At 33.3% G+C, this 26517-nt stretch overlaps 1 protein-coding gene across 1 annotated transcript in view; it reads left to right on the top strand.

Moving 5' to 3' along the window:
- Window positions 1-26494, top strand: part of LOC134840232 (galactosylceramide sulfotransferase-like) — a 59043-nt gene extending 32549 nt beyond the window's left edge. The window contains exons 3-6 of the mRNA XM_063855969.1: window positions 1240-1334; window positions 1809-1872; window positions 21911-22138; window positions 25836-26494. Of these exons, the coding sequence (XP_063712039.1) occupies window positions 1240-1334; window positions 1809-1872; window positions 21911-22138; window positions 25836-26456 (1008 nt within the window). The 3' untranslated portion in view covers window positions 26457-26494. The remainder of the gene's footprint in view (window positions 1-1239; window positions 1335-1808; window positions 1873-21910; window positions 22139-25835) is intronic.
- The last annotated feature ends 23 nt before the right edge of the window (window positions 26495-26517 follow it).

The raw sequence follows: 26517 nt of genomic DNA on the forward strand, positions 1-26517 counted from the left end.
AAAAAAAGTTGAAGTAAAGTTACCTTAAGTCATAAAAGGTAAAATTTACCTCAAGTCTTCCTGAAATTACTTCAGGTAAATTTTTACCTTAAAAAATAAAGGTAACTTAAGGCAAGTTCAGGTAAATTTTGCAAACTTATTGGAACAACTAGTTCGGAGCTTTTTTTAAATCAAAAGAAGTAGAAAATCGGTGATCTCTTTTAAATAGTAAAAAGGAACAGGTAAAAGATGAAAAAAGTTAAATGTGAATGAACCATCAAGTTTTGTCACCTCTGTCAGTTGTTCAATCCAAATACTCTAAAAAGGCACCGATTATATTTTAATCAAGATATGAAGGTATCAAGAAAGACAGATGTTTTCGGCAAACCAAATTGTTTGAAAATTTTGATGGTAATCCGTAACGCTTCCAGTTTTTCAAATACTGCACACCTGTTTTTATCATCTGCGATTTATGGTCAAGATGCAAGAAACAATTAAGTGGCAATCGGATTTTCAACTGCGGAGGAATCCTAGTGAATTCTACGTAATCTTTCTATCTTAGTAAACCTTAGCGGACTCAGTTTCCTCTAAAAAATCCAGTTTAAAATATTGGCGTAATTTGTAATTTTTGAATAAGCAAATGTAAGAATCCTGTCAAAAAGGGTATTCCCCTAGCCCTATTGCTATGCAAACATTATTTTTGAGAACGTCAGATTGCGTGTTTGGTCTCCTGGCATGGCAATGACAGTGTATGAGGACGCGAGACTACTTGAAAGTTTCCAGGCGGTAGAAACCGTTCTTGAGTTTTGCGAGCAAGAGCTTCGTTCAACAAACAGAATGTGAAATGGGTTTTCGTCTAAAAAATGACATTCTGATTTAAAATCAATTGTCGCTCACAAATATTGTAACGATAAGGTCAAAGTGGCGGAGCTAGGATTTTCTCGAGGAGGGTGGGGGTTACAAAAATTGTTTAAATTTGGTCGATGTTTTTTAAGGTCGGCAAATTTTCTTTTGCTTCTCATTCGCCCCTCTAAGTCAGCATATAATGTTGATCAAGGCGCCTTTTGAAACAAATGTTTAGGGTCAGCCGGCCAAAAATGAATGTCCTAAAATAATATCTAAGTCCTTTAAGTGATTAGGGTATTAGAGTCCCTGCGAGGAAAAGGGGGCATCCCGATCCCTAAACCCTCTATTATGCGCTGTAACCAAATGTTCTTTCAGTTGATTTTTTGTGGGTTTTGATTGAGTTGTTTCTTCTAGTGCTTCAGTGATCTTATGGCAACGATGATGCTCAGATTTGCAGATAAAAACCAACTAGAGGTGATGTTTTCAAAGTTTGGAGGAACAATTGCACAGTGAGTAGGCTTGTTCGGAAACTTAAATTTACCATGTGGGGTAAATTTACCAATACAATAAAATGAACTTACTTTAAGAAAATTTATAGTTGTCTTTCCTTACCACTCCAGTTTGAAATAAAACGTGATAAAGTATTACAATTATAAAGTAATTAAATAATAAAAATTTGAATCTTCAAATGAGAAATGTCAAAACCATGAGAACTTCGAAATGTTCATTTCAAATCTGCTATTTTTGTTTTTTATTTTTGCTGTTATTTTTTTGGTTTTCTGCAATACTTTTTGCAATTTTTTTTAAAAATTTTTTCAACACAACTGCTTTGTGGTATATCTTTGCTCAGTTCCAGTTTTGTCCATAAATTCCAACCAAAAAATCAATAAATCGAAAATCAAATTTTCAGTGTTTTAAGAAATCAGCTGATTTCTATTATTAGACTGAATATAGATATCATTTTGTCAAAATAATTGCTTCAGGTTTAACAAAGAGGCTACATTCGATGTGGGGCTGCCTTCTCGACGATTGTCGAAAAAATTTCAGGTCAGGAAACAAATTGCTGAATAATTGATTTCTGTGTGACAAGCCCGCACTGTTCTGAGTACCGTTGTTTTCGCCATGGTCAACAAAAACAAAATTTTTTTTTCTAATTAAATTACGCTGGAATGGCTGTAAGTTGATATTTCACCTCGATGCCCTCAATTCTTTTTAATTTAAAAAACTGATTTTTTCATTACGAAAAAGTCACTCTTAATAGGTATAAGAGTATTATCAATTGATTGATTGCAACATCGAATTTTGAAAATTGAAATTGAGCAAGTGCTACTGCTTCGCGGTTGAGAATCAGTTGGAACCTGATCTAAACTATATTTTATGATTGGATAAATTAGATATTTTACCACTGTAAAGTATTTAATATTAACCAATCATGATCCATCTAACTAACAACCCACTTATTTGTAAGTGCTGAAATTACTTGTAATTTCAGCACCAGAGAGATTTGAATTTAACTTAGAAATTAGTTGTCTCTCCAAGAGAACTTCAGCAGCCGCAACAAACCAGTATACCCTAGATCTACTGAGCCTAGCAGAGACGAGTTAAACACCCTGAGACTAGAAAGTATAAGAGTAAGATTAGGATCGGTATTAGACTAAGAAGTTGCACGAATCTATCCGGCCGAAAATAAGATAGCGTGACGAGCAGACGGTGTACCCTATCCGAAATTACTCTATGAGTTAACCACATCGGACATAGTTCATCTGGTGCGACCATAAGTCTCGAATAAGACCTTAATAGCTTAGATTTAACCAAAAATAGATTAGAATTTAGACAAAACATTTTAAAAATGTTTTACGATAATAATTTAATTGAAATGTCTCTACGACTCAATAGATCAGAGCCGATATTCCGAACGATAACAGAACTACCCGGAATTGGAAGAAGACCTCGAACAAGAGACGACATACGACAAAGTAGAAACTTACCATATAGTTTTATGATTGTACGGCAAAAGCCAACACAAACTTTTATATTTAGAATCTTATTAGCAATGAATTTAGATTTTCATTTGCAAACATAAAATTTTGAAGTCAATCTTCATGATCATTTCAAGCGCTAAACAAAATTATTAATATACAATAACGATTGATAAAAAGATCTCAGATCGTTTTCTTAATTTCTGCAGTCTTATATAAACATGTTTGAAAAATATTTATTGAAAATGAAAATAAAAATTAGTAGCATGACAATAAATTGTTAGTAATCATAAAATCATCTGTTGTCCCAGCTTCATCACCTAAACATAACAGCAATCATAAGCTCACTAATATCATTAAAAAACTAAATCTTTTTTTAAAATAAATTTAAACCATTTTAAACTTAAATTCACTTAATTTTAAAATCAGATCATCAAGGCTTATCCTTGGATCTTAATAAATTTTCTAATTCACTAAATTAAAAACCTGATCATCAAGGCCTATCCTTGGATCAAAAAGAACAATTTTGTTCTCCCCCACCCACTTAGCAAGTGTCTAACGACCTCAAACGTCGATTCACTATCCAACCCTTCCAAAAGACCCAAGATTAATAGAAATTTTTTAAATAAAACTAACCATTCAAATTAAGATAAACAGTGAAGAACTTCGGTTATTTATCCTTCACTTGAACCCTCCTCTTACCAGACCCAGGATAAATATTAGACTTAGTAAGTTTAAAATAGTATCTAACGAACTACTTCGTTCTAATTATACCTGAACCTTGTGGATCGATTTACTATTCTCCAACCCTTGAACACAATCAATACCCCTAAGTAAGATTAAGTAAGTTAACACCTTAGCTTAGACTAGCCACGAGAAAGTACAAAATCATTCTTCGGAATCGATATACTTTTCTCTCCAACCCTGAACAAAAAGACCCAGGTTAAGCTAACCAAAAAATCGTAAGGACTAACAGTCTAAGAAAATAGAAATCACCTAACAACTTTTTGCATTCCTCATCCTAAACCTTTATGTCATTCAAAAATCTAGGAAATAAACAATCAATGTTTTACACAACTGTGAGATAGATAACCAAAACTACGATCTTGTAATCACACCTCATACACAAACAGTTGGATACATTAGAACAAAACGACTGACAATAAAAAGAAAAATAATAAACAAACAAAGACAAATCACACGGAAAAGATTTTCAAAAAATAGAAACGCTTTTTCAGAATCAGAAGCTAGCAATTTAGATGAACTCTACAAATTAAAAGAATCGATTGATAAAAATTGTCCCATTCACGATCAAATATATTTTTCCGATACAGAAACAACTTCAAATTCATCAAAAAGAGGAAAAAGAAGAATAAAAAAGCAATATAAACACAAACCAGTACACTTGTATAATTGGAATCATCCAATTAGACACATCGATAGTTATATATTAACAGTCATTAAACGAAAAAATGAGCCACACTCAAAGTGACGATAGTCCAGATGACGAAGAGGTTTACCCCTTCCTCATAGATGCACCCGATAATAGAGGGCAACATCATTTTTGCAAAAATTTACTCGTAAATTTGTTTGAACCCGGAATCAGCCCATGCAAAGCAGAATTGCCAGATGTAAACATCAAAAGACAAATTATTGAACATTATCATTATCTGAAAGATATATGTAATTTAACACAACAATATGGAATCTACACCATAGAATTCAGCACACCAAATACGAATCATCGTAAATATGTAATTCAAACAGACGATCTTGAATTAGAGTTTTCAAAAGTATTCTTAGAATATATCAAAAGCATACAATATCATAATTCACAAAGAGCAAACTCCATATTCACTAACGAAGTTTTTGCAATAATATATACCTATATTTTTTTATTAAAAAAAACAGAATTTCAAAGTATCTCACCAACTGAAACATCCAAACATACAAAAGTACGACAGGAAATCACATTATTTTCAATTTTTCTACATATAGTCAAAGAAAATTTCACTAAAGACGATGTTTCACAACACACAAAACATGACTTACAAAAAATTTTGGCATGGTTTATAATAGATTATTTCACACATAATATAGACTTAATTTCACAAGCAAGAAAAATTTTCTGACCTCAAAATTCAAATGATGATACTGCCATTACAGAACAGTCAGACTACGTTTGGGACACTGAATGGTCTCATCCTGCGTTTATAAATATCCCACAATCAATCTCAAGTCAAGCAATAAGTACAATATCTTACCACAGAGATTATGTAAAAGTAGTACCACTAACCATTGATGCAACACCATCAAACTACAATACATTTTTACCTGATACACGAAATAACAGTTTAAATTCGACCGTCATACACAATGAAAACCTTAATGGAACTAGAAATCTTACACAACAAGATATTCAAACACCATCACACTTCATAAATGAAGAAATTGTCCAAACAACAACAACTACACAACAAAGTATTTCACCAATACATCCAAATTTAACAACACCAAGAAATACAAATAATTCACTGGCACAAGTAACCTTACAATCAACCGTTAAACCTTCGGTTGCTCCAAAATATTCACATATGGATTATCAAACATACAGACCTATGACAGTACCATCAAAACCACGAAGAACGTTCACAAGAAACACTTTTGCAGAACACAATTATAATTATGCACATTCATCAAAAACAAACTATCCCCCACAAAAAACTAATCATAATCATGCATGTTCTCACTATTGGGATAACCCAATGACAACAACCAACTCAGTAAATTTTCGAACTAATTCACATCCTCCACAGGATCATACTGAAAATTACCCATTCTTCCAACAAAATAAAAATAACCAACATACACCATTTAATACAAACTATTTATCATCCGATGAAGATGATTATCACCAAACAGATATTTTTGCACCATATACTAGAGAATATCGCACACAAAGACCACGACAATCTCAACCATCTCGAAATATGAAAACTTACCCACAAAACCCAACAGATGTACAACATCCACAACAAAAGCATATACAAAATCCATTTAACACACAATCTTTTCAACCAATACAACCACAAAACCCAATGACTATGCACTCGTATCAACCAACTCAAATGCAAAATGAAATACCACTCCCATATTACCTTCAACAACACGAAATAACAAAAAATCAACTTTCAAATTTTTCGGAAATGCCAAATGCCGCAGAATCATTACAGATGACAATGAATCCATACCTTATGGGTGGATCATCAATAACATCAAATAAACCACTAATGGTATTCACAGGAACAGACCCTGAATATTCTGTAGAAGATTATTTAAATGCAGTAACAGCAAATTTAATTTTAAATATAGGACCTGAACCAATTAATACACCACTGCATCAAAATTGGATACATCGACGCACAGCGTTGATACAAACAACCTTAGATGGCGCAGCTCAAAAATGGTTTTCAGTATTACCTATTGAAATAAAATCATTCTGGAAAATTTACACAAGAATTTTCAAAAATGTTTGACTCCGAAAGAAATAAACAACACCAAAGAGTTTTATGTAAAGAAATTCGCAGATTACCAAATGAAACCATCAAACAATTAGCAGTACGTACCGAAACACTAGTTCGAAAAGCATATTCATTAAATACACATGACTATAAAAACACAAAAATGACAGAAATTTTAATGATGACCTTAACACCTCAATTAAGGAAAATAGCAATAAAAAAGAGAGCATCTCATCCTTCTTCAATTCGAGAGCCGGATTTAGATTTTCGAAAACTAGTAGACAAAATAGAGCAAGCGGAAATCACAATGAAACTTGAGGAAACAGTAAATCTAAAACTACAATATGTTAATCGAATTGAAACAAACACTACACATATCAATAACATACAGGAATCAGATACAGACCTAGTTGAAAAAATCACTGAAATACTAAATATTTATGAAAAAAACCCAAATTTTAAAGGCAAACAATCTTTCAAAAAATGATGTAATTATTGCCGACAATACGGCCATAGTATTTCCGAATGTAGACAAAAACAACAAGATAACCAAAACAAACCTCAAAAGTATAAAGAACCGAATAAATCATTCTATCAATATATGAAGAAAGATCAAAATCTACCAAACAAAATGTATACAGTAACAACAGTTCAGGAAAACCACTTCCGAACAACACCAATTACACAAGAAATCAATCACCATATAACTCAAGTTATAGAGGAAGATCACCAGAACGAAGAAATACACAAATTTCTTCACAAAATAATTATAATCGATCAAATAGTCGAAATAACTATTCGAGATCAAATTCCAATGCAACACAATTTGTTTCTAGATCCAATTCCCAATCAAATCCAAGAAATAAACACTATTCCAATAATCAATCACGAAACTCATCATATAACAGAAGTAGAAACTATTCACATGATCGAAATAGAAGTTATTCGAACAATCGAAATCAGAATTACCCGATCAATCGATCAAGAAATAACTCATATAACAGATCAAACCATCACAAACCAAATGACAATTATCAAAACAGATCACGGAATAATTCACAAAATTGAAATTCAAGTTATAATAATCAATATAGAAATTATTCCCAATCACCACATAGGAATAATAACCATTATAATAATTCTAAACATCGATACAGAAGTAGTACACCAAAACATCAAAGACATATTAATCAAGTAGAGTCAAATGAAGAACCAACATCAGACCCCCCAGGTATTGATGACACAGGAAATAACGAACTACAACTAAATCAAATAAACTGTGGATCATCAGACACAGAAAGTGATACAGAAAATACCATCGCCGTAAACATGATAACAGTCGAAAACGACTACGAACCTATTATATATGAAGAACGTTTTACATCACATATCAATGAAAATCAATTGGAACTCCTTCACAATTATTATATTGAACTCATCAATACTACACAAACTGCACAAGAATTATACGAAATTATCACGGTAAATAGACCCGATGAAAATGACAAAACAAAATGTTTAAACACAAATCATATTTATCAAAATATACAAAAAGAACAACCCAGAGAAAAAATTTGGACAATACCATTTCTCTTAGAAAGTCCAAGAAACAAAGAATTTCAACCACCAGATCTTGAAATTGATTTTTTAATTGATTCAGGAGCAGAATCAAACATAATTAACATTCCCACATGGAATGAAATCAAAACATTACATCCAAAATTAACGCCCCTTGCAACCTCTAGTAAACTAGCAACAGCACAAGGATCAACATTAGTAAATTATGGAAAAGTCCAATTATTCCTCCTCCCCACAAGAACAATGGAGCAAAATAAAATTCTAAACAAACCATTTAATCAAATATTTCATATCACTGATATTAAACACAATACCATTGGTATACCATTTATATCTAAATATATACCAACAATCAACATCTTGAATAGTAAAATACTAATCAAAGATAAGTACACAAAAACAAAAAATACAGCTCTAACATTTTTTCAAAGATTAATTAAACAACCACCATTCTTTTCAAAATTTTATCCAATTTATAACCAACAACGGAAACACCTGAAACCACTATCAGGAAATTTATATAACTTTTCAATAAAACAAGTTCACCAATATGATAAAAGTCAAAATAAACAACAATTCTTTATGTCAGACTTTGAGTTTAAACCTATTCATAAGTTTTTCAAAATCACGATTTCATCTATAAAATATTTGAAAAATACGAATTCAGACATCATTTTGCTGCATGTGTATAACAATACACCGTATCAAGTAACATTACCCTTAGGACTTTTAGGATATTGCGAAACAAACGCTACAATATCACCCGTACATGAAAAAGCATACCGCGTAAATAATATACTCCAATTATTAGATATTTGTCAATCCACAATTCTTAACGAGGAACTATCCATAAATAATATAATAAGCAATGAAAAGAGGAACACAGATTATTTCACAAAAACACCATATTTTAAACCAACATTCAATATAACAAATTACACAAAAGAACAACAACAATTTTTAACGATGTTTAACTTTGAACACTCGCAAATTACACAAATCGAATTTGACAAACTAGCAAAACAACTGTTAAAAAATTCAATAGTCTACGCAACATCAAAATTCGATGTTGGAAAAATCAGTTCATCACTACATCTCCCGTTAAAACCTGACGCAGTTTTCAAAAAACAAAGAGCAAGTAAAGTACCAATTCATTTACATGACAAAGTAAACAGATTACTTGACATTTTAGAACAATACAAAATTATCTCACCAGTAAACAAAGAAAAACAACCAAAAGGTAACACATTTATTAACCCTGTTATCATCCTAGCAAAAGGAGAATCATTAAAAATAGTTTTAGACGCTAGATATCTCAATTCACTAATAGACGAATCAAAATGCAATTGACCTATTGAACCAATACAAGTTATTTTAACAAAAATAAACGGAAAACACTTTACAACCGCAGATATGAATAGTGCATACAATCAAATGCCACTAGATGAACAATCATGACGTTTAACACAATTGTTATTGGAAATCAACAATATGAATTCAACCGCCTATTCTATGGAATATCCATAGGACCAGCAGCATTTTCAGCTTTTATGAGCAAAATTTTTAAACCACTAATACTCAAGAAAAACGCAATCACCTATTTAGACGATGTTTTTATGCAATCACAGACAAAAGAAGAAATGTTTACAGTTTTAGAACACTATCATAAAATACTTCAGAACGAAAATCTGAAGGCCGTCCCCGATAAATCACACTTCTTTTTAACACGAGTTAAATTTTTAGGACATAATATAGAAAGAAACACAATCACTCCATTAAAATCACGCATTGATGCTATTCAAAAACTTCAACCACCAACAAACAAAAAGAAAATCCAAGAAGTCCTTGGAATGTTAAATTTCTTAAGCAAGTACGTTTACAAAATGCAATTATATTTAAGACCATTCTATAATATCCTCAGACAACAAAACAATTTTGAATGGACCACTGAACATCGAGCACGATTTGAAGAAATTAAAAAACTTTTAACTGAACAAATTTCAAATACAATCCCAAATCCCAATCAACCATTCTATGCAATGTGCGATGCTTCAAATTTTGGCATCGGCGCAGCAATACTACAATCACACAGTGGTACAAATAAAATGAACCTTATATCAGCAAATTCCCGATTATTCACTCAAGCAGTGCTACGACTCTCAACTCTAATGAGAGAATGTACAGCTATAATTTATACACTTACAGAATATGAATTTCTGATACTTGGATCAAAACATCCAACAGTTCTATTCGCAGATCATAAACCAATCATTTTTCTCTTTACACAAAAATCAAATCCTAATCATCGAGTTTATAGATTTCAATATTACTAATGAAATTACCAAACTTACATATAGTTTGGACAGCAGGAAAGAATCTTGCATTACCGGATACATTAAGTCGAAATACACCACCTGATTTACTTACACGAAAAGCTACAGTTGAAATACCCAAAAAATATAAAATTTTACCATGCAAAAGACGAAACATCACCCCGACTAGAATGCAAATATGCAGTAAAAACTGACATTGAACAATCACAAATAAAAAATCTACAACACTTCCCACTTTACTTAGATTGCCAAAATAATCACTACGAAGTTGATCTACTTGGAACATCAACTTTCAAACCAATTCCATACTCACAATGGATAAAAAATAACACCCAACAAAAACGAATAAAACACCACTCGTATAAAAAAGACCTTTTTCCGTTAATTGAAAAAGAAAATTTAACTGATAAAATAGTTCTATCAGGACCACAAACAAATGATTCAAAATACACAATAAATCAAGTTTTTGACCTCCATGACCCACTTGACACAATTCCTTTATCTAAATTAGAAATCGAAAACATTTTTCTCCCTCCAACAGATAAAATTACAATTAATATCTTGAAACAATATCAAAATCTTGACCTAGTAATTAGACAACTAAAATCATGGCACAAATACAAAACTAAGCCCGTAAAGGCAGATACCACAATTTTAGGAAATAAAACACTCCTCCGATATTTTCGAAAATTTAATAATACAACAATTAATGAAAACACAGACCTTCTAGAATATCATTCAAATGATTCTACAGTTCCCTGTCTCCCTCTAAGTATGATTCTAATAGCTTTTAACATTTCACATACACAAAACATTAAAGGACACTCTGGATCAGAGAAAACATATTCAAATTTTACACAAATTTTTTTTCCCAAATGCACCAATTTGGATAAAAGTACTATGCAATGATTGTATAGTATGTTAGCTAAATAAACCTTATCCAAATCAAAAACAAATAGCACAAAAACAAGATTTTAAAGGACAAAGTTTATATTTTAACCACCGTATTTCATTCGATACAAAAGGACCAATTGGACCATCTTCTGAAGGAAACTCCTACATTATGGTAATTGTTGACGCATTTACTCATTATGTAGCACTCAACACAGTACCACCTTGTAACGCTTATTATGCTTACACAACACTCTATGAACACTGGATAGCAAAATTCGGACTACCCGAAATTTTAGTTACAGACAACGGTACAGAATTCATAAATAATGAAATCATCACACTATTTCATTTATATAACATTAAGCACAAACCACGTACATCTCATGCACCTTGGACAAACGGTTTAGTCGAAGGTATGAACCGTTCACTACAAGAATATCTTAGATGTATCATAAATGGAAATGATACAAGATACACAGAATGGTCAGCAGATGTAAAATTATTTCCCGTAGCATATAATTCACAAACTACGACAACTCTAGGAATGTCACCATACGAAATGGTTTTTAATAAAAAGCCACGTAAACCAATTATGTTTACAGCAAACTCTCATAAAAATGCACAAGGTCATTGCCAACCGAATAAAGACTCAGTTTGTTATAATCTACGTTTGCACACGCATGATGAAGATCATTTTCATCACCCACAAATCCTTAAATTAGCCTCCGGTACACACACCAAATGGATTTTAAATAGAGATAAAAAACACAATGAAATTTACCAAAGAGTAACAAAAAAATTGTTACAAAGGCAAAACATTAACGAACAAATAAATTCACGCTTTACACCAGCCTCAGATTTAAAAATTGGAACATTTGTCTTAATACCTAATCTTAAAACACAAAAAGGAATTTCTAAAAAATTACAACCCCTTCGTAAAGGACCATACCAAATAATTGCCAAACCCACTGACGTAACATATAAAATCATCGATTCAGACCAAAAAGAAAGTGTTCAACATCGAAACAATCTATTGCCTTACTACCCAAAAGAATACGCACTACGCGAACTAAGTCAATCATATTCTTTCACAGGTTTAAAAGTTACTCAAAATCACCCACATACGGAAAATGAAATAAATGAACAAAACGACATTCACCTTGAAAAACAAAATAAAAAACCAACTACAACCCAAAACAATACAATAGAGCTAGATCACAAAATACCTCAAAAAGAAAGGAAAAACAGAAAAATGATAGAAAAAATTATACCCCAAGATCAAGTCGAGAAATCAGAACATAGAGAGTCATCACGACTTAGAAATCAACCACGTAAAAACTACAAAACATTCATCCCACAATCTAAAATATTAAAGAAAGTTGAATTTCAAAAACAGCTTTAATTTTAAAATTAATAATCTTTGCACCTCTGAAACATTTTGAACTTTCATTTTTCAAAATAACATGCTGAAAAACACGCAACGATTTTAGTTCAAAATTAGCCAATAGGATTCATTCAATCCGTCACCTTCTATAACTAAAACACAAACCAATTAGACGAAAGATATTAAACTCCAGGCATATCTATAACTATAACTTTACAACCTCCAGGTCAAAAATAAGGAACTTGCTAAAACTTGACAACTAAAATAAATACCACCATAATATCATAACCCTCCCTTATCTAATAACGCAAAGATCATCAATATTTTCCCAACTCAGACCTCAAAAACCCCCCAAACAAAAATGTTAAATTAGCCTAAAGTAAAAGTACAACAACCATATTAATTTAGCCTAAAGTACAAAAATCTCAAAAATACCCCAGATCACCTGACAAATAAAAATAAAGTAAAAGAAGACCTCCTGAACACCATAAAATTCGCCCCAAACAACTTTTCACAAAACTCAACCCACTTGTCAAAAAATCAATAAATAATTCGACCACACTTGAAAATTGCCCCAGACAACAAAAAATATTCGACCAAGAAGCCTTTTCTTAAATGCTCTTCTCTCGATCAGTCAACACAATTTTCAACATTTTCATAAACTTTTTAACAATACTTAAACTTTTATTCATATTTCTCTTTGATACTTTTGAAGCTTTTATAATAATTTTAATCATTTTTTGCAATATTTTTTTAATTTTCTACTCCCTATTTGAAATATATTTCCAACTTTCCCAAGTCATTGACCATATTCACAGGTACGAAAACCCAAAATTTATTTAAATGATACGAACCATTTTTAGTAGAACAGATATTTTTTTACTATTTGTAATTTTTGTAACATTTTTATCACCCTAATATTGACAATATGCAAATGTATAAAGAAGGCAATCATAACATTTGCCTTAGCAACAATCCTTTTAAATCTTTTTCTTGAAGAATACTACAATAAACATAATTTTTTTCACTAAAAGAAATCAATCAAAAAACCCTCAAAAATTGCTAACCAACAATCACAGAGTCAGTCTTCACCGACAACGTCCCAAGAAAACCCGACAATACCTACAACTACCCAAAATCCCCAAACATCTACACGAATTTCTTTCCAAGATAACCCATATACTTTTGAAGAACGACACGCTCGCTTATCTGAACCATTAGAACCAGTTCAGCGACAGGCACCTCTAAGTGAACCAACATACAACTTGTACCCAACACTACCACAAGAATTAAGTAGAATAAGAAATTTTAGTCAAAACCAAAATACAGTTGAAATAAATAGACAAATTATACATCCACGACGAAATAGAAATTTTCAAACCCCACGAGTTTATTTTGATATACCCCAATCCCCATCACCAAGTACTCCAGAAAACCCAATTAGCATATTACAGGACGAAATTTTCAAAACCCCTACACTTCTTTTACAACGTAGCACCTCAAGTATACCCTCAGATTACTTAGGTTCAACACCAACATCTGAACAAATACGTGAAAATCCCTTTAACCCCCCAAACCAAACATCACGACTACCATATTGGACAACACAATCATTCACACAAGGTGAACCAAATTTAATATATGACCCAATAGATATTTCTACGGATACAACAACATCATCATCACTACTAGAAACATTATCACTACCGTCAACACCATCAATAAGCCAGATTTCACCGACGCCTTTCCCCTAAAATTTTCCAAATAATCTCGACGCTAGATATCGAGAACAATCATCAACAAATATCCCTTTAAGATTAGATTGCAACACGTTCACAGCACCCCCACCATTATTTGGACAACACCCGGAAAGTAACCGACTCCACAACTGGGCACTCCATAAACTACAGTATAGACAAGACATCCACGAAGACATTCGTGACCATAACATCCAAATACTCCAACAAAATAGTCTACAATTAAAAACTGAAATCACGGTTAAACTAAACAACATTGCTCAACATCCTTACCCATTAAACCCACCAAATATAACAGCTCAATCGCTACCACCACCATTTATAACAACTGAAGTAAAATATAAATACGAGAGACATACCAAAAAGACAATTGGTTACATCACATTTTATAACCCGTACTCAGGATTATCATACACATGTATATTCTAAAAATATTGATATTTCTTCATCTCCTTTTTCTAATAATCTCCGATTAGAACATAAATCCTTCTCCCCGCACAGGACCCCAAGACTTATTAGTAACACATTACGATTGTGAAGAAAATGAACAAAAAACACTACACAAATATGCAATAAATCAAGTATCACAATGCGAAACAGAACCACAAGCTATAGAAACTACAAATATAATAGCGACACTATATTCAAAAGCCCGAGCAACAACAGTCATAGGATATAAATTTACAGCAACATTTTCCGAAAAGAAAGTACATTGTTCACAAGTTTCAAACGGAAATAAAAACCGACTTGACCACGAATCATTCTACCAAAGTAATATAGAACGACTTTTACATCTAAATCCTGATGATTGTAAAGACCAGCTACTCAGATTAAACATCACAAGAAATAAAAACACCGACAGAAAAATAGTATATTTTCAAATCTTTGCCGATTCTGTACATCAAGCAGAACTTGAAAGATATCAAGGACATATAAAACTAGATGAAAAATATCCATACAACGGCGCACACGGAAGATTAACTTATGACATACACGATAAGCACTGGATCCCACACATTGGCATAAATAATCCATCAAACTGCAAAGCAGACACAAAAAATAAAGGATATCAAGAAATAATGTTTTTCGATTGGAAAATACAACTCGAAAAAAATACAACTCACACGAGATTTATCTGACAACACAACGATCTATCAAGGAATTAGACTACCTTGTAAAAACGATCAAAGTTATTGTGATCCTACAACCCGGACACAAGCAACATTTGTTTGGTTTCCCGAAGATACATGTACAACATTTCAAGTAGCAAAAATACACGCTCGAATGATAAAATTTCACGAAAAATATTTTTTACAATCAATTCCATTTGAACAAGTCCATCCATCACGAAAACAAAGTACTGATTTTCGAAATATCCATAATTTAGAAAATAAATTAACACGTTTTCAAATATATCAAGAAACAGAAATCGCATGCAAATACAGAAATACACTTCACAAAACACAATATTCTGAAATATTAGTTGAATACGAAAAAGGTTTCGACATGGCCACTGGAAAAATAAAAATTGACCCTTATGCCACAGGTCACCCTCTACACGAAGGAGCATCATATATACCAGTTAACTTTCAAAAGTAATGGTCAACCTGGTGGACATCTAAAGCCACATGACACTAGAAGCACACGTTTGCAAGAACTATCACTAATGAATAATTCTTATTTTGGTAATATCCACTATGATATCCACTTATATATGAAGTTAAACTACACGATTAGTCGAATTTTTCAAGAAATGTCACTCTCCGAATTAGAAACACTTCACCAACTATGCGAATTAGAAAGGACACAAATCCTACAATCACTTGCACTAGCAGTGTTAAAAATACCCTACGCAGGATATCTACTATCAGGAAATAGATCAAATTTTCTAGACTACGGAGGAAACATTTTATGGTTTTATACTTGTACCAAATAAGTGTCACCACTATATGTTTTTGAAGATAAAAGATGCTATAAAAGAATCCCTATCTTTTATAAAAATAAAGTACATTTTGTTGACACACTTTCAAGACGAACATATTTTTGGGATACCGCAGTCCCTTGTGGATCAGAAAATAGCCACAATGTAGTACAATTGAACCCTGATGAAGATAAATATTATCTTCTTACCCCATACTCCACGTTAATGCAATCACTCAAAAAAATTTCACCCGAAAGCATCAGAGCTATTGCTCGTAACCCAAATATTGATTTACAATCAATTGGAATATATTCAAAATCCGATATCCAACACCACATTAGAACACAACAATTCCAGGAATTATTAACACAAATGGACACTATACAAAGACAATCAATTGACCAAAACTTACGCAAACTTGCCGAAACCGCAGGATTTGCAGATATCTATACACAAGATTATAGCGGATATTTTAAAGACATTAAAAACTATATATATCTAAACGGTGAAAAATACAGACCACAAGATATTTCACCTATAAATATTTTTAGCTTTGTTACACTAAAAAATGAAATTCTCGATTTTCTAGGATGGCCCTATAACATCTTAGAAAAATTAACTATTCTATACGCAATGTTTAATTTTATAGGATTTCTTTTTTCACTTTTAAAAGGAATCTATAACACATGCGCTATACACACACAAGTAAATAGACAAGCAAGTGTAGCACGCATACTATTTGCAGGATTCTTTGGAACTTTTTCATCATCAATTAACAAAATTCTTCTAGACGCACAAATCAAAGAATATAATACAAAAATAGCGACAACACAGAACACATACAACGAAGAACATAATAACATAGAAGTAACGCCTACAGCACCACAGTTGCCACCCCTATCACATAACCATCCATTATCCTTAGTCCCACGTAATTTCCGAAACCTAGCAATAACACATAACCCAAATTTTAGATCAAACATATCGCAAAGTCCCATACAACATATAATGACACATCATTCACAAGATGATAATACATATGAACAAATTATAGAATAACCTCATACCACCGCTTTTCAGTCTCAAAATAATAATTTTTTTAGCCCACGATGAGCCGACAACTTGGATCCCTACACCGCTCAAATTCCCATCAAACCAACCTCAACACTCCAATCACAATAATCCCACTTTTTGCTTTCCCGCCACCCGATTTTCCATCTATTAATATAACATCAAGCATGAATTCGGATACTAATTCAGATATTTCAGTTTTATACTCCATTTCACAACTTAATAACCCTAATATAGAAACCCCTGACGAATTTGCAGACTCCGAACCATCTCCATCCAATAATTTTCAAACCAATTCCTCAGTTTTTTTAAAGCCCCCTTTTCAACCGATCCCACTCAATAATCCACTCCCGTCTGTTTCTACTCCCTCTTATGCTTCACAAGTTACCCCAACCTATTCTCCATTTCATTCCGACCGATCATCTAATTCTCCCGATACTCCCCAAATCTCCCAAGAACTCGATAATTTTATCACCCTACAACAACAGCTAATACACCCTAACACCCTCACTATAAATCAAATTTCATCCACAATAGAATCCTCAAACCCACCTACTCCTACACCCTCCTCAGCCTATACTGTATCGTTAGCACAATCATCCACATCCACCGAATCATCAACTAGCACAAACCGAGCTTATCGCACTTTTAAAAGAAAAATCCCAAACCATCCATTCCCGACCAAACCAGGAACAGCCTGCGAATATATTAATCGCCCGCAACACACCAACACGAAAAACTTTCTTGAAATCACCTTACCCTCCTTTCCGCAATATAAATTAAACACACCTAACGATACTAATGACACACGCAATTTCGTAGATGAACATGTTTTAATGCCAACACTTCATTGGACAGCATATTACCATTTTACTAATCCCCTTTGCCTGCCACTTCCTTGCACCATTTGAACGCAATTTGCACTGTTTACACGACATTATGTTACGCACTAAACAAACTCACACATATACATACTATCGCTTCATACAAAATCATTTTGATCTACATACTCCATCAAGACAACCACACCATCGTTTTCATTTTCTTAACTCAAAGTACACTTCACCATTTTTTCTAAATTTCACCTATTGCATCAAAGATACTAACCTCCACGGCATCCTCCGCAATTATGACCCAATAACCCAAATGTATATATTTTGTCCCATCACGAAGACCTTTAATGCCGAAGAATCCAGACATTTCCTTATCCCACATGAGTTTATCCAACCTATAGAAATCCCTATATTAGAATTTATTCACAATACCAAATACAATCACAAAATTTATAATCTCATTCAAAACACACCTTATGAGTTTGCAGTAGGCACCGAAGAACTAAAAACTATTAAAGCACTTCAATTGCTTTGGCCACTGCTCCAAACTAAAAACATCATTCGCATACTAGCAAAATTACTAACAAATTTAGACATGATACACGATATCTTCCCCCACGGTTTTTTCCCAGACGATTAACAGGTAAGTATAATTTACAAATATTCTTCACTAATATATTTAAATTAATAACTAACCATTCTTTACTCATGTTTTTTTAGATTTTTAGTCTTCATACCACGATCATCTGCAAAAAACAGAAAAGAAAAATAAAAAATAAAAACTTGTTAAAATTATTCTAAACTTCATTAATATTTTCCACAAGATAATCTGATAAAATTTATACCAAATGTAGTAAATTAATTTATAAATTATTCCCCCATAAAACAGTAAATTTAAGTATGATGAAAATTTATAACTTTAAATTTCCCCCAGAAAAACTAGCAGTAAAATTGAAAATCTATGTAATAAATTGATAAAATGAAAATGCAGTACTAACCTTTTGATATTTTCATTAATTCGCACAGGAATTCTATCCAAACTCGCACAGCTCGCCCACGAAGAATTGTTTAAATAATGAATTTCAGTTTCAAGTTTTCACACTCAACAACCTAACACACGATAACAAGTTTCAAACTTTCCTTTAACCCGGTTGGAAAGGAATTATATACTAAACCAAACTAACCAACGCAGCTTACTAAACACCACAAATCATAAAATAACAGGATGACTAAGAAAAGAAAACCAACGGTACCCAAACCGGAATAACCCAGTTTAAAACTGGATAATTTATTCTTTTGAAGACTATTATAAAGTCTAAGAAAGAAATAATAAAACACAAAAAAGTCGAAAGACAAACCCATAACAAAAACAATTTGATTTTTGAAAAAAGGACACAACCAAAGGAACATAAGAAAGACCAACACAATCCCAACATAAAACGTTATCACATAACAGGACTTCTCAAAGAAACCGCACGAAATCATACTCCCACTCCTGGCCTAACCCACCAGAGAGGACGTCCTGAGCATGCTCTATAGCCGGCCTAACCCACCGCGCTACATCCACGCTTTGTGACCACACTTCTATTTTTAATAAGAGGTACTCAAGGGTGAGTAACTCTTCAAAATAACCGAACTAAAACAAAATGCTTTTGTGAAAACAACTAACTAAATTCATAATTAAAAAATGAACTCATAAAAATTTTATAAAATGTAAATCGTACCTTGCAGTATATAGATCAACACACAACATCAAAGACGAACATCCAAAGACAAAATGATCCCATTACACAAAAACAAGAATGGCTAACCACAACCGATATGCCGTCCACGATCACAACTCAAAGGATTTAGAGTACGACTTGACTTCGCAGAAAAGGACTTCATTGAACTAGACCAATGACCACCTCGATGTTCAAGTATACGTACAGATCCGAGTTACAAGGCATCCCCTTCACGCACAATCTCCACGCCATTCCCAGACGAGGTTGAACACAAAACAAGTTCTCTACATAATACAGAAAAACCCGTCATAGCAAACCATTTTGAAATCAGATTGATTTCGTTGGGAAACACAGTCGTTGTCACAAGAAGACACAACGATTGATGCTACTAACTCCAGCGTCCTGGAACTTCTCTAACAAGAGGAACCGGACAAGAATACGATGTTCGCCAAATACCAACGCTCATCATCCATCCTTTGAATTGCAGAAAGATAATTCTAAAAAACTCTGTAAAACCCGGATGGGTGGAACCTGATCTAAACTATATTTTATGATTGGATAAATTAGATATTTTACCACTGTAAAGTATTTAATATTAACCAATCATGATCCATCTCTAACAACCTACTTATTTGTAAGTGCTGAAATTACTTGTAATTTCAGCACCAGAGAGATTTGAATTTAACTTAGAAATTAATTGTCTCTCCAAGAGAACTTCAGCAGCCGCAACAAACCAGTATACCCTAGATCTTTTGAGCCTAGCAGAGACTAGTTAAACACCCTGGGACTAGAAAGTATAAGAGTAAGATTAGGATCGGTATTAGACTAAGAAGTTGCACGAATCTATCCGGCCGAAAATAAGATAGCGTGACAAGCAGACGGTGTACCCTATCCGAAATTACTCTATGAGTTAACCACATCGGACATAACTCACAGTGTCAAGTCAAAAACGAAGTCAAAACATAGGTCAAACACAGTCATAATTACCCGACTTTGGTCAAGAAGATAACGGAATTGGTCGACCGTAGTCGAAACAACCCAAAAATCTGCTATTTGATCCAGAAAGTTAAGAAAGTAGGTTAAGCACAGTCAAAAACTTTCTGAGTTTGGTCGAGCATAGTCGGAAAATAGGCTGAGCCAGGTCAAACCTTAGGTCGAGGTCGAGCCCAGCGGAAATTTTCTTACGTTTTATTTGTTTTTGAAGAGATTACTTAAATTTCAATTGGAAAATGGGCTGAATAATCAGCTCATGAAAGGCCTCTGAAATTTGCGATCAGAAGCAATCATTTGAGGAGAGTTTTTTTACCGCAAAACTAGAAGTTTCAGATGAAATATTTCAATATTTTGAGATAGAAATGTTCCAACGGCAAGAAAAAGTAAGTTCAAACAATTTTTTCCATATAACTTTTCAGATTAACAGTTTCAGTTCAGTTTAGTAAGAAGGATAAAAGCAAAACTAAATGATTTAAATTGAAAAAAGTGTTTATTGCCGGAGAGTTGCACTTCACATATTTTTATAGTTTATTTTCAGTTCCAGCATCATGACAAAAAATGAACTGAAAAGTCGAGAAAGTCAGAACATAGGTCAATCATATTCGACAAACAGGTCGAGCACAGTCGAAGACATAGTTCGAGCAAGTCCAAACAAAGGTCGAGCATGTCCTAAATTTTCAAACTTTTTTTACGTGACTTTAATTACGTTTAAACTAGAAACTGAGCAACAAAATCTGCTCAAAAAAGACATACCTGAATACGATAGACATACTTCAATGCGAGTCTCGCGTTTAGTAGCAAGTATTTCGCTAAAAAAAGTTTAAAAACGTTTTTCAAAAAGTTAAAACTGTTAAAAACGCAAACTAAAAAGAGTGAATAGACAATTTCAGAAAAATTTTCCTTGTAGAAGCTAGCTTTTCAATCCGAAATCTTAACATCATATTTGTTTAAAATGTCTTTTTTCGTCATCCGACTCATAAAAAATTGTTTAAAAAATCTGATGTATTTTGAAAAGCACTAGTTTTTGACCGATTAAAATGCTGAAGCTACTCTTTAGCACTATTCAGAAAAGGTGCCGAATTTGTATTTATCTGCAGATGATGACACTCCATTGCGTGTACAACTTTGAGCACTGGAGTCAACTGATGGAGCATCCATTTGATCTGGTGGGCTTAGTGAGGGAGCCTCTGGCCCAATTTCAGTCCTACTTCAACTTTTTCCAGATGACCGACTCAGTCAAATCACTCTTCCCCAATGTGACCGAAAAGAATGCATTCGATTTCTTCATCCGAGAGTACAACCCACACAACAGCACGTGGCAATCGGTACTTCTAACGATTAAGTTGCAATAAATGTCGTGTTATTATCACCAGCAGCTGAGCTGGTTGCTTTGCGAACAGTCCGAAATTACGGACCACTGTTACCATAGTTTTCAGCAGCATAGAGGTTGACAACTTTAACGTAGCTGTTTAAAGAGATTTTTGAAATTTTTGGTTTGAATTCTTAATTCTTGACTCGTTTCGGGCCGATATGCGCCGTTTCTATAAAAATGAAAATGTCGCAACGGTAGTCACCCAAAACGTGTATGACTTTGCTCGACCAAAAACTTTTGCGTGACTTGCGCGATCGAACAGAGGTATGCGGATACTTTGCAAGACTAAGAAAATTCTGCGCGGTTGCCCGATCTAAAAAAGGGTATGACGAAACTGTGCACGACCCATGAGAGTAATCATAAGACTGCTCGTATCAGGGCGAAGCCCTGAATGTTCCGACTGCCTTTAAAGGTTTATGGAGCAGTAATAACATCAAAAAAATAAAGTAATAAAACAAAATGAAATTTTTTTTTGAAAAATTTGAAATTTTTAAATGAAAATACCCCCCCCCCCCACACGCCATATAAAGTACAAAAATATAGATTTCGCTCCTTGTAACAAATAAAGTATGGCAAATAAGCTTCTTTCAACCAATTTGAAACGATTTGTAAGACGGATTAACTCTCCGCTTACGCGTTAATAGCGCGAAACCCCCATAACTTTACGAAAAGTGATCACAGGTGAAATATCTTTTCAAATTTGAGCTCAAGACAACAATATCTTTCGAATGATATAAAAAAATTCCGTCAAAAATGGCTAGTTAAAAAGTCGAAATTTGTCTGAAGAAAAAAAACCCCCACCCCGAGCACAAATATTCCGTTACTTTCGTATCGAAAGTCGGAACAATAATAAACTGTTTGCAATGTAACTGAAGATATAATACTTAAGTAATTGTTAATTTAGATCAGCCTTCAGGATGCTCGGCAGTAGATCTTTTCTTTGTTAAGCGCATATTATCCCATATACCGCAAAATACATTGCTTTTCAAAAATTTGATAGTTTTTAATGGTTTGATTCAAAACTCCCTTATATCTAATTTTATCAAATAATAAAGACTCAAATTGGCGACAAATGGCGACCAGAATTGGTTGAAATAAACAGCAACTCTTACAAATTGTACTATTGGTTTAAATATATTCGAATGTTCGAATAATGTGCAATTTAAACATTTCATTTAGGTAATTTTTTATGTATTTTAGATTTTGAAACGTCCTATATTGTGGAAAGAATATATATTTTTCATGACCAAGGGTTTTCAATAAAAGTTGAATTTTTAAAACGCAATTGATTAGGTTACTTCAATCTAGAGTATATTTATATAATTGAATGTCATTTTTTGGAGGTCATACTTGGCGACGATGAAAACTAGAGTTTAAAAATAGCGCTAAAAACCAACTGATCGCAAAAACTTTAACTTAGTGTTCCGACTTTCGATACGAAAGTAACGGAATATTTATGCTCGGGGTGTTTTTTTCTTCAGACACGTTTCGACTTTTTAACTAGCCATTTTTGACGGATTTTTTAAAATTTAATTCAAAAGGTAATATTGTCCTAAGCTCAAATTTGAAAAAATCTTTTACCTGTGATCAATTTTTGTAAAGTTATGGGAGTTTAAAGATTGCCAATTTGGCCAATTTGGGACAATTAACGCGCGATATACTTCGGGCTATTAACGCGTAAGCAGAGAGTTAATCCGTCTTTAAAATCGTTCTAAATTGGTTGAAAGAAGCTTATTTGCCATAATTGATATGTTACAAGGCGCGAAATCTATCCTTTTGTATGGCGTGTGGGGGGATGATTTTCATTAAAAAATTCAAATTCATTTTGTTTTATTTCATTTGATTTTTTAATGTTATTACAGCTTCATAAACCTTAAAAGGCGGTCGGAACAATCAAGGCTTTGCCATGATACGAGTAGTCTTTTTCGTTTCTAAATACCATAGCAAACATCTTTGAAGGTTTTTCATTCTGAACTAAGCAGTAGCGCGGTAACTCGCAACAAGCGACAATTCGTACCAAGGCGTTGCGAATTAGAAGACGCTTCCTCCGCTTCTCTCCCCTTCGCTTACATCCGGCGAGAGGTTGAATGTTTGAATTGTCCTTTGTTACGAACTGTCGCCTCACGTAACTACACGGCAGATTATTAAAAACCTTGCAATTCTATCTAAGATTTTGTGTTTTGAGCTCGTAAGTAGAAAATTAAGAACTTCATATTTTCTGTGTAGTGGTTCACAAAACACAATCTGGTTGAATTCTTGCATGAATTTTGCAGATTCATTCTTCTGCCGTATAACTCATTTTTTTTAAATTTTTGATTATGAATCGGATCTCTTCAACTTTTTCCCCCTTCTGCCAAAAGGTGTGTGTTTGTGAGGGCGGGGGTTGAATTCGTTACAAGGTACAAAATTCTTGCATGAATATTCCAGGTTAATTCTTCTACCTTATACAGTGCTGATTTAAATTAACCGGACAAAACGAGCTGAACTTGCAATTTAAAACGCGTTTTTCTCAAAATGGGTTGAGCTTAAATGAAAACTCATGAAGAAAAAACTTGTTTAAAATTAATTTTGTGTAATTTGTTTTAGGGCCAAAATTTTACCCCAAAAATGGGTCATTTGGCGTTTTTTCTAGTTAAACAAAAATCACGCCAAATACCCAATCGATATTATATCAGAAATAATTATATCAAAGTGAGCTTCTTACGTAGCCCAACAAATTTAAAGCAGGATATATTTTCCAAAACTTTGTATAAGTTAATTTATTTCTGTTTGATAGACAAAAAAGATCGTTTTTACTATAAAAATTATCAAATTTTTTTAAAAAACAAATTTCGAACGATTTGAATTGTTTAATTGTTTTTTTGGGCTTTGTAAGAAGCTCACTTTGATAAAGTTATGTCTGTGATCGATTGGGTATTTTTTGCGTAATTTTTGAGAAACTTAGAAAAGCCAAAATGACCCATTTTTCGGGTAAAATTTTGGGCCCGAATTTCGCAAAACAAATTACATCATATTAATTCTGCTAAAATTTTAAACAACTTTTGTCTTCATGAGTTTTCTCCTAAACTCAACCAATTTGAGAAAAACGCGTTTTAAATTTCAAGTTTAACGCGTTTTGTCCGGTTAATTTAAATCAGCACTGTATTTCATTTTTTTATATTTTTGCATATTGAACCGGATCTTTTCGATTATTTTCCCCTTTGCAAAAAGGTGGGGATGAGATTCGTTACAAGGTAAAAAAGCACCAAAAAGGAGGATAGTTATCCAATGTTTTATAAAGTTATTGATTAATAAAAAGCCAAAAAATTCTTTGGAAACTCAAACATTTTGTTAAATTTAAGGATTTAGATCAGCCAAAACCTCAGCCAAGCTTCTGCGTCAAAAAATGTTCTCAAAAAATTACATATTTGGATTCAAAAATTACATGTTTTTCCCCAGACCTCGTTTCCCCTTCCTCCGACCCAACCTCCAATGGAAGGCTGCTGTTGTTGAGGCTGATCAGCAGTTTAATTTAAAAAAAGGCACACCAGTGGTTCACGGCGGAACCCTTCATAATGGGGTGGTGCTATTTTCAAAGTTCAAAAGTGTCTATATTTCAAATTCAATCGCTCTTTATAAAGTTTAGTTAACCAAAATCTAAAATGTTGTAGCTTAATGTGCAGTGGAACATTCACAACCCCATGATGACTGATTTCGGAGCTGGCAACTTGACCTCAAGTGAGGCATTCGATTCTTATGTGAAACAGATTATGTCCAACTTCACAGCCATCGTAGTTGCCGAACACTTAGACGAAAGTTTAGTTGTTCTAAAGAACAAACTCTGCTGGGACTGGTCGGATGTTGTCTACGTGCCTGTGAATCAGGCCAAGTACTCATTCGACCATACAAACCAAAGTGTGCTGGCTGAGCGCAGGATAAACTACAAATTAATTTCACCTTTCGATTTTCTTCTTTACAAACAAGCGCTTCAAAAACTGCACAAAGACATGGAAAGCATTGAACATTTTGAGGAACAACTGAATGAATTCAAAATATTAAAGGCTAGAATCAGCAAATGGTGCATGGAGCATAATGGGAAAGAGTTCAATGAAACTTATATCGAAACCCGCTATGACTCTGATGGCATAACCTTTTCTGCCATGGATTGCGCGCGAATGAAGAGCGATTTGATAGCGTATGTTGAGGATGTAATGGAGCGTAGATACTCCAGGGATCCCAATACTCAATGGTGGACTTCGCCTCATGATCAGGGTGGAAAATTACAAACCTGACTACGAGCACACTTTATGACCAGGATATCAAACCCCGCCCTTCCTATTTTTATAATAGGAA

The sequence above is a fragment of the Symsagittifera roscoffensis genome, chromosome 2, assembly GCF_963678635.1.
Source record: "Symsagittifera roscoffensis chromosome 2, txSymRosc1.1, whole genome shotgun sequence".
Taxonomy (NCBI): Eukaryota; Metazoa; Xenacoelomorpha; order Acoela; family Convolutidae; genus Symsagittifera; species Symsagittifera roscoffensis.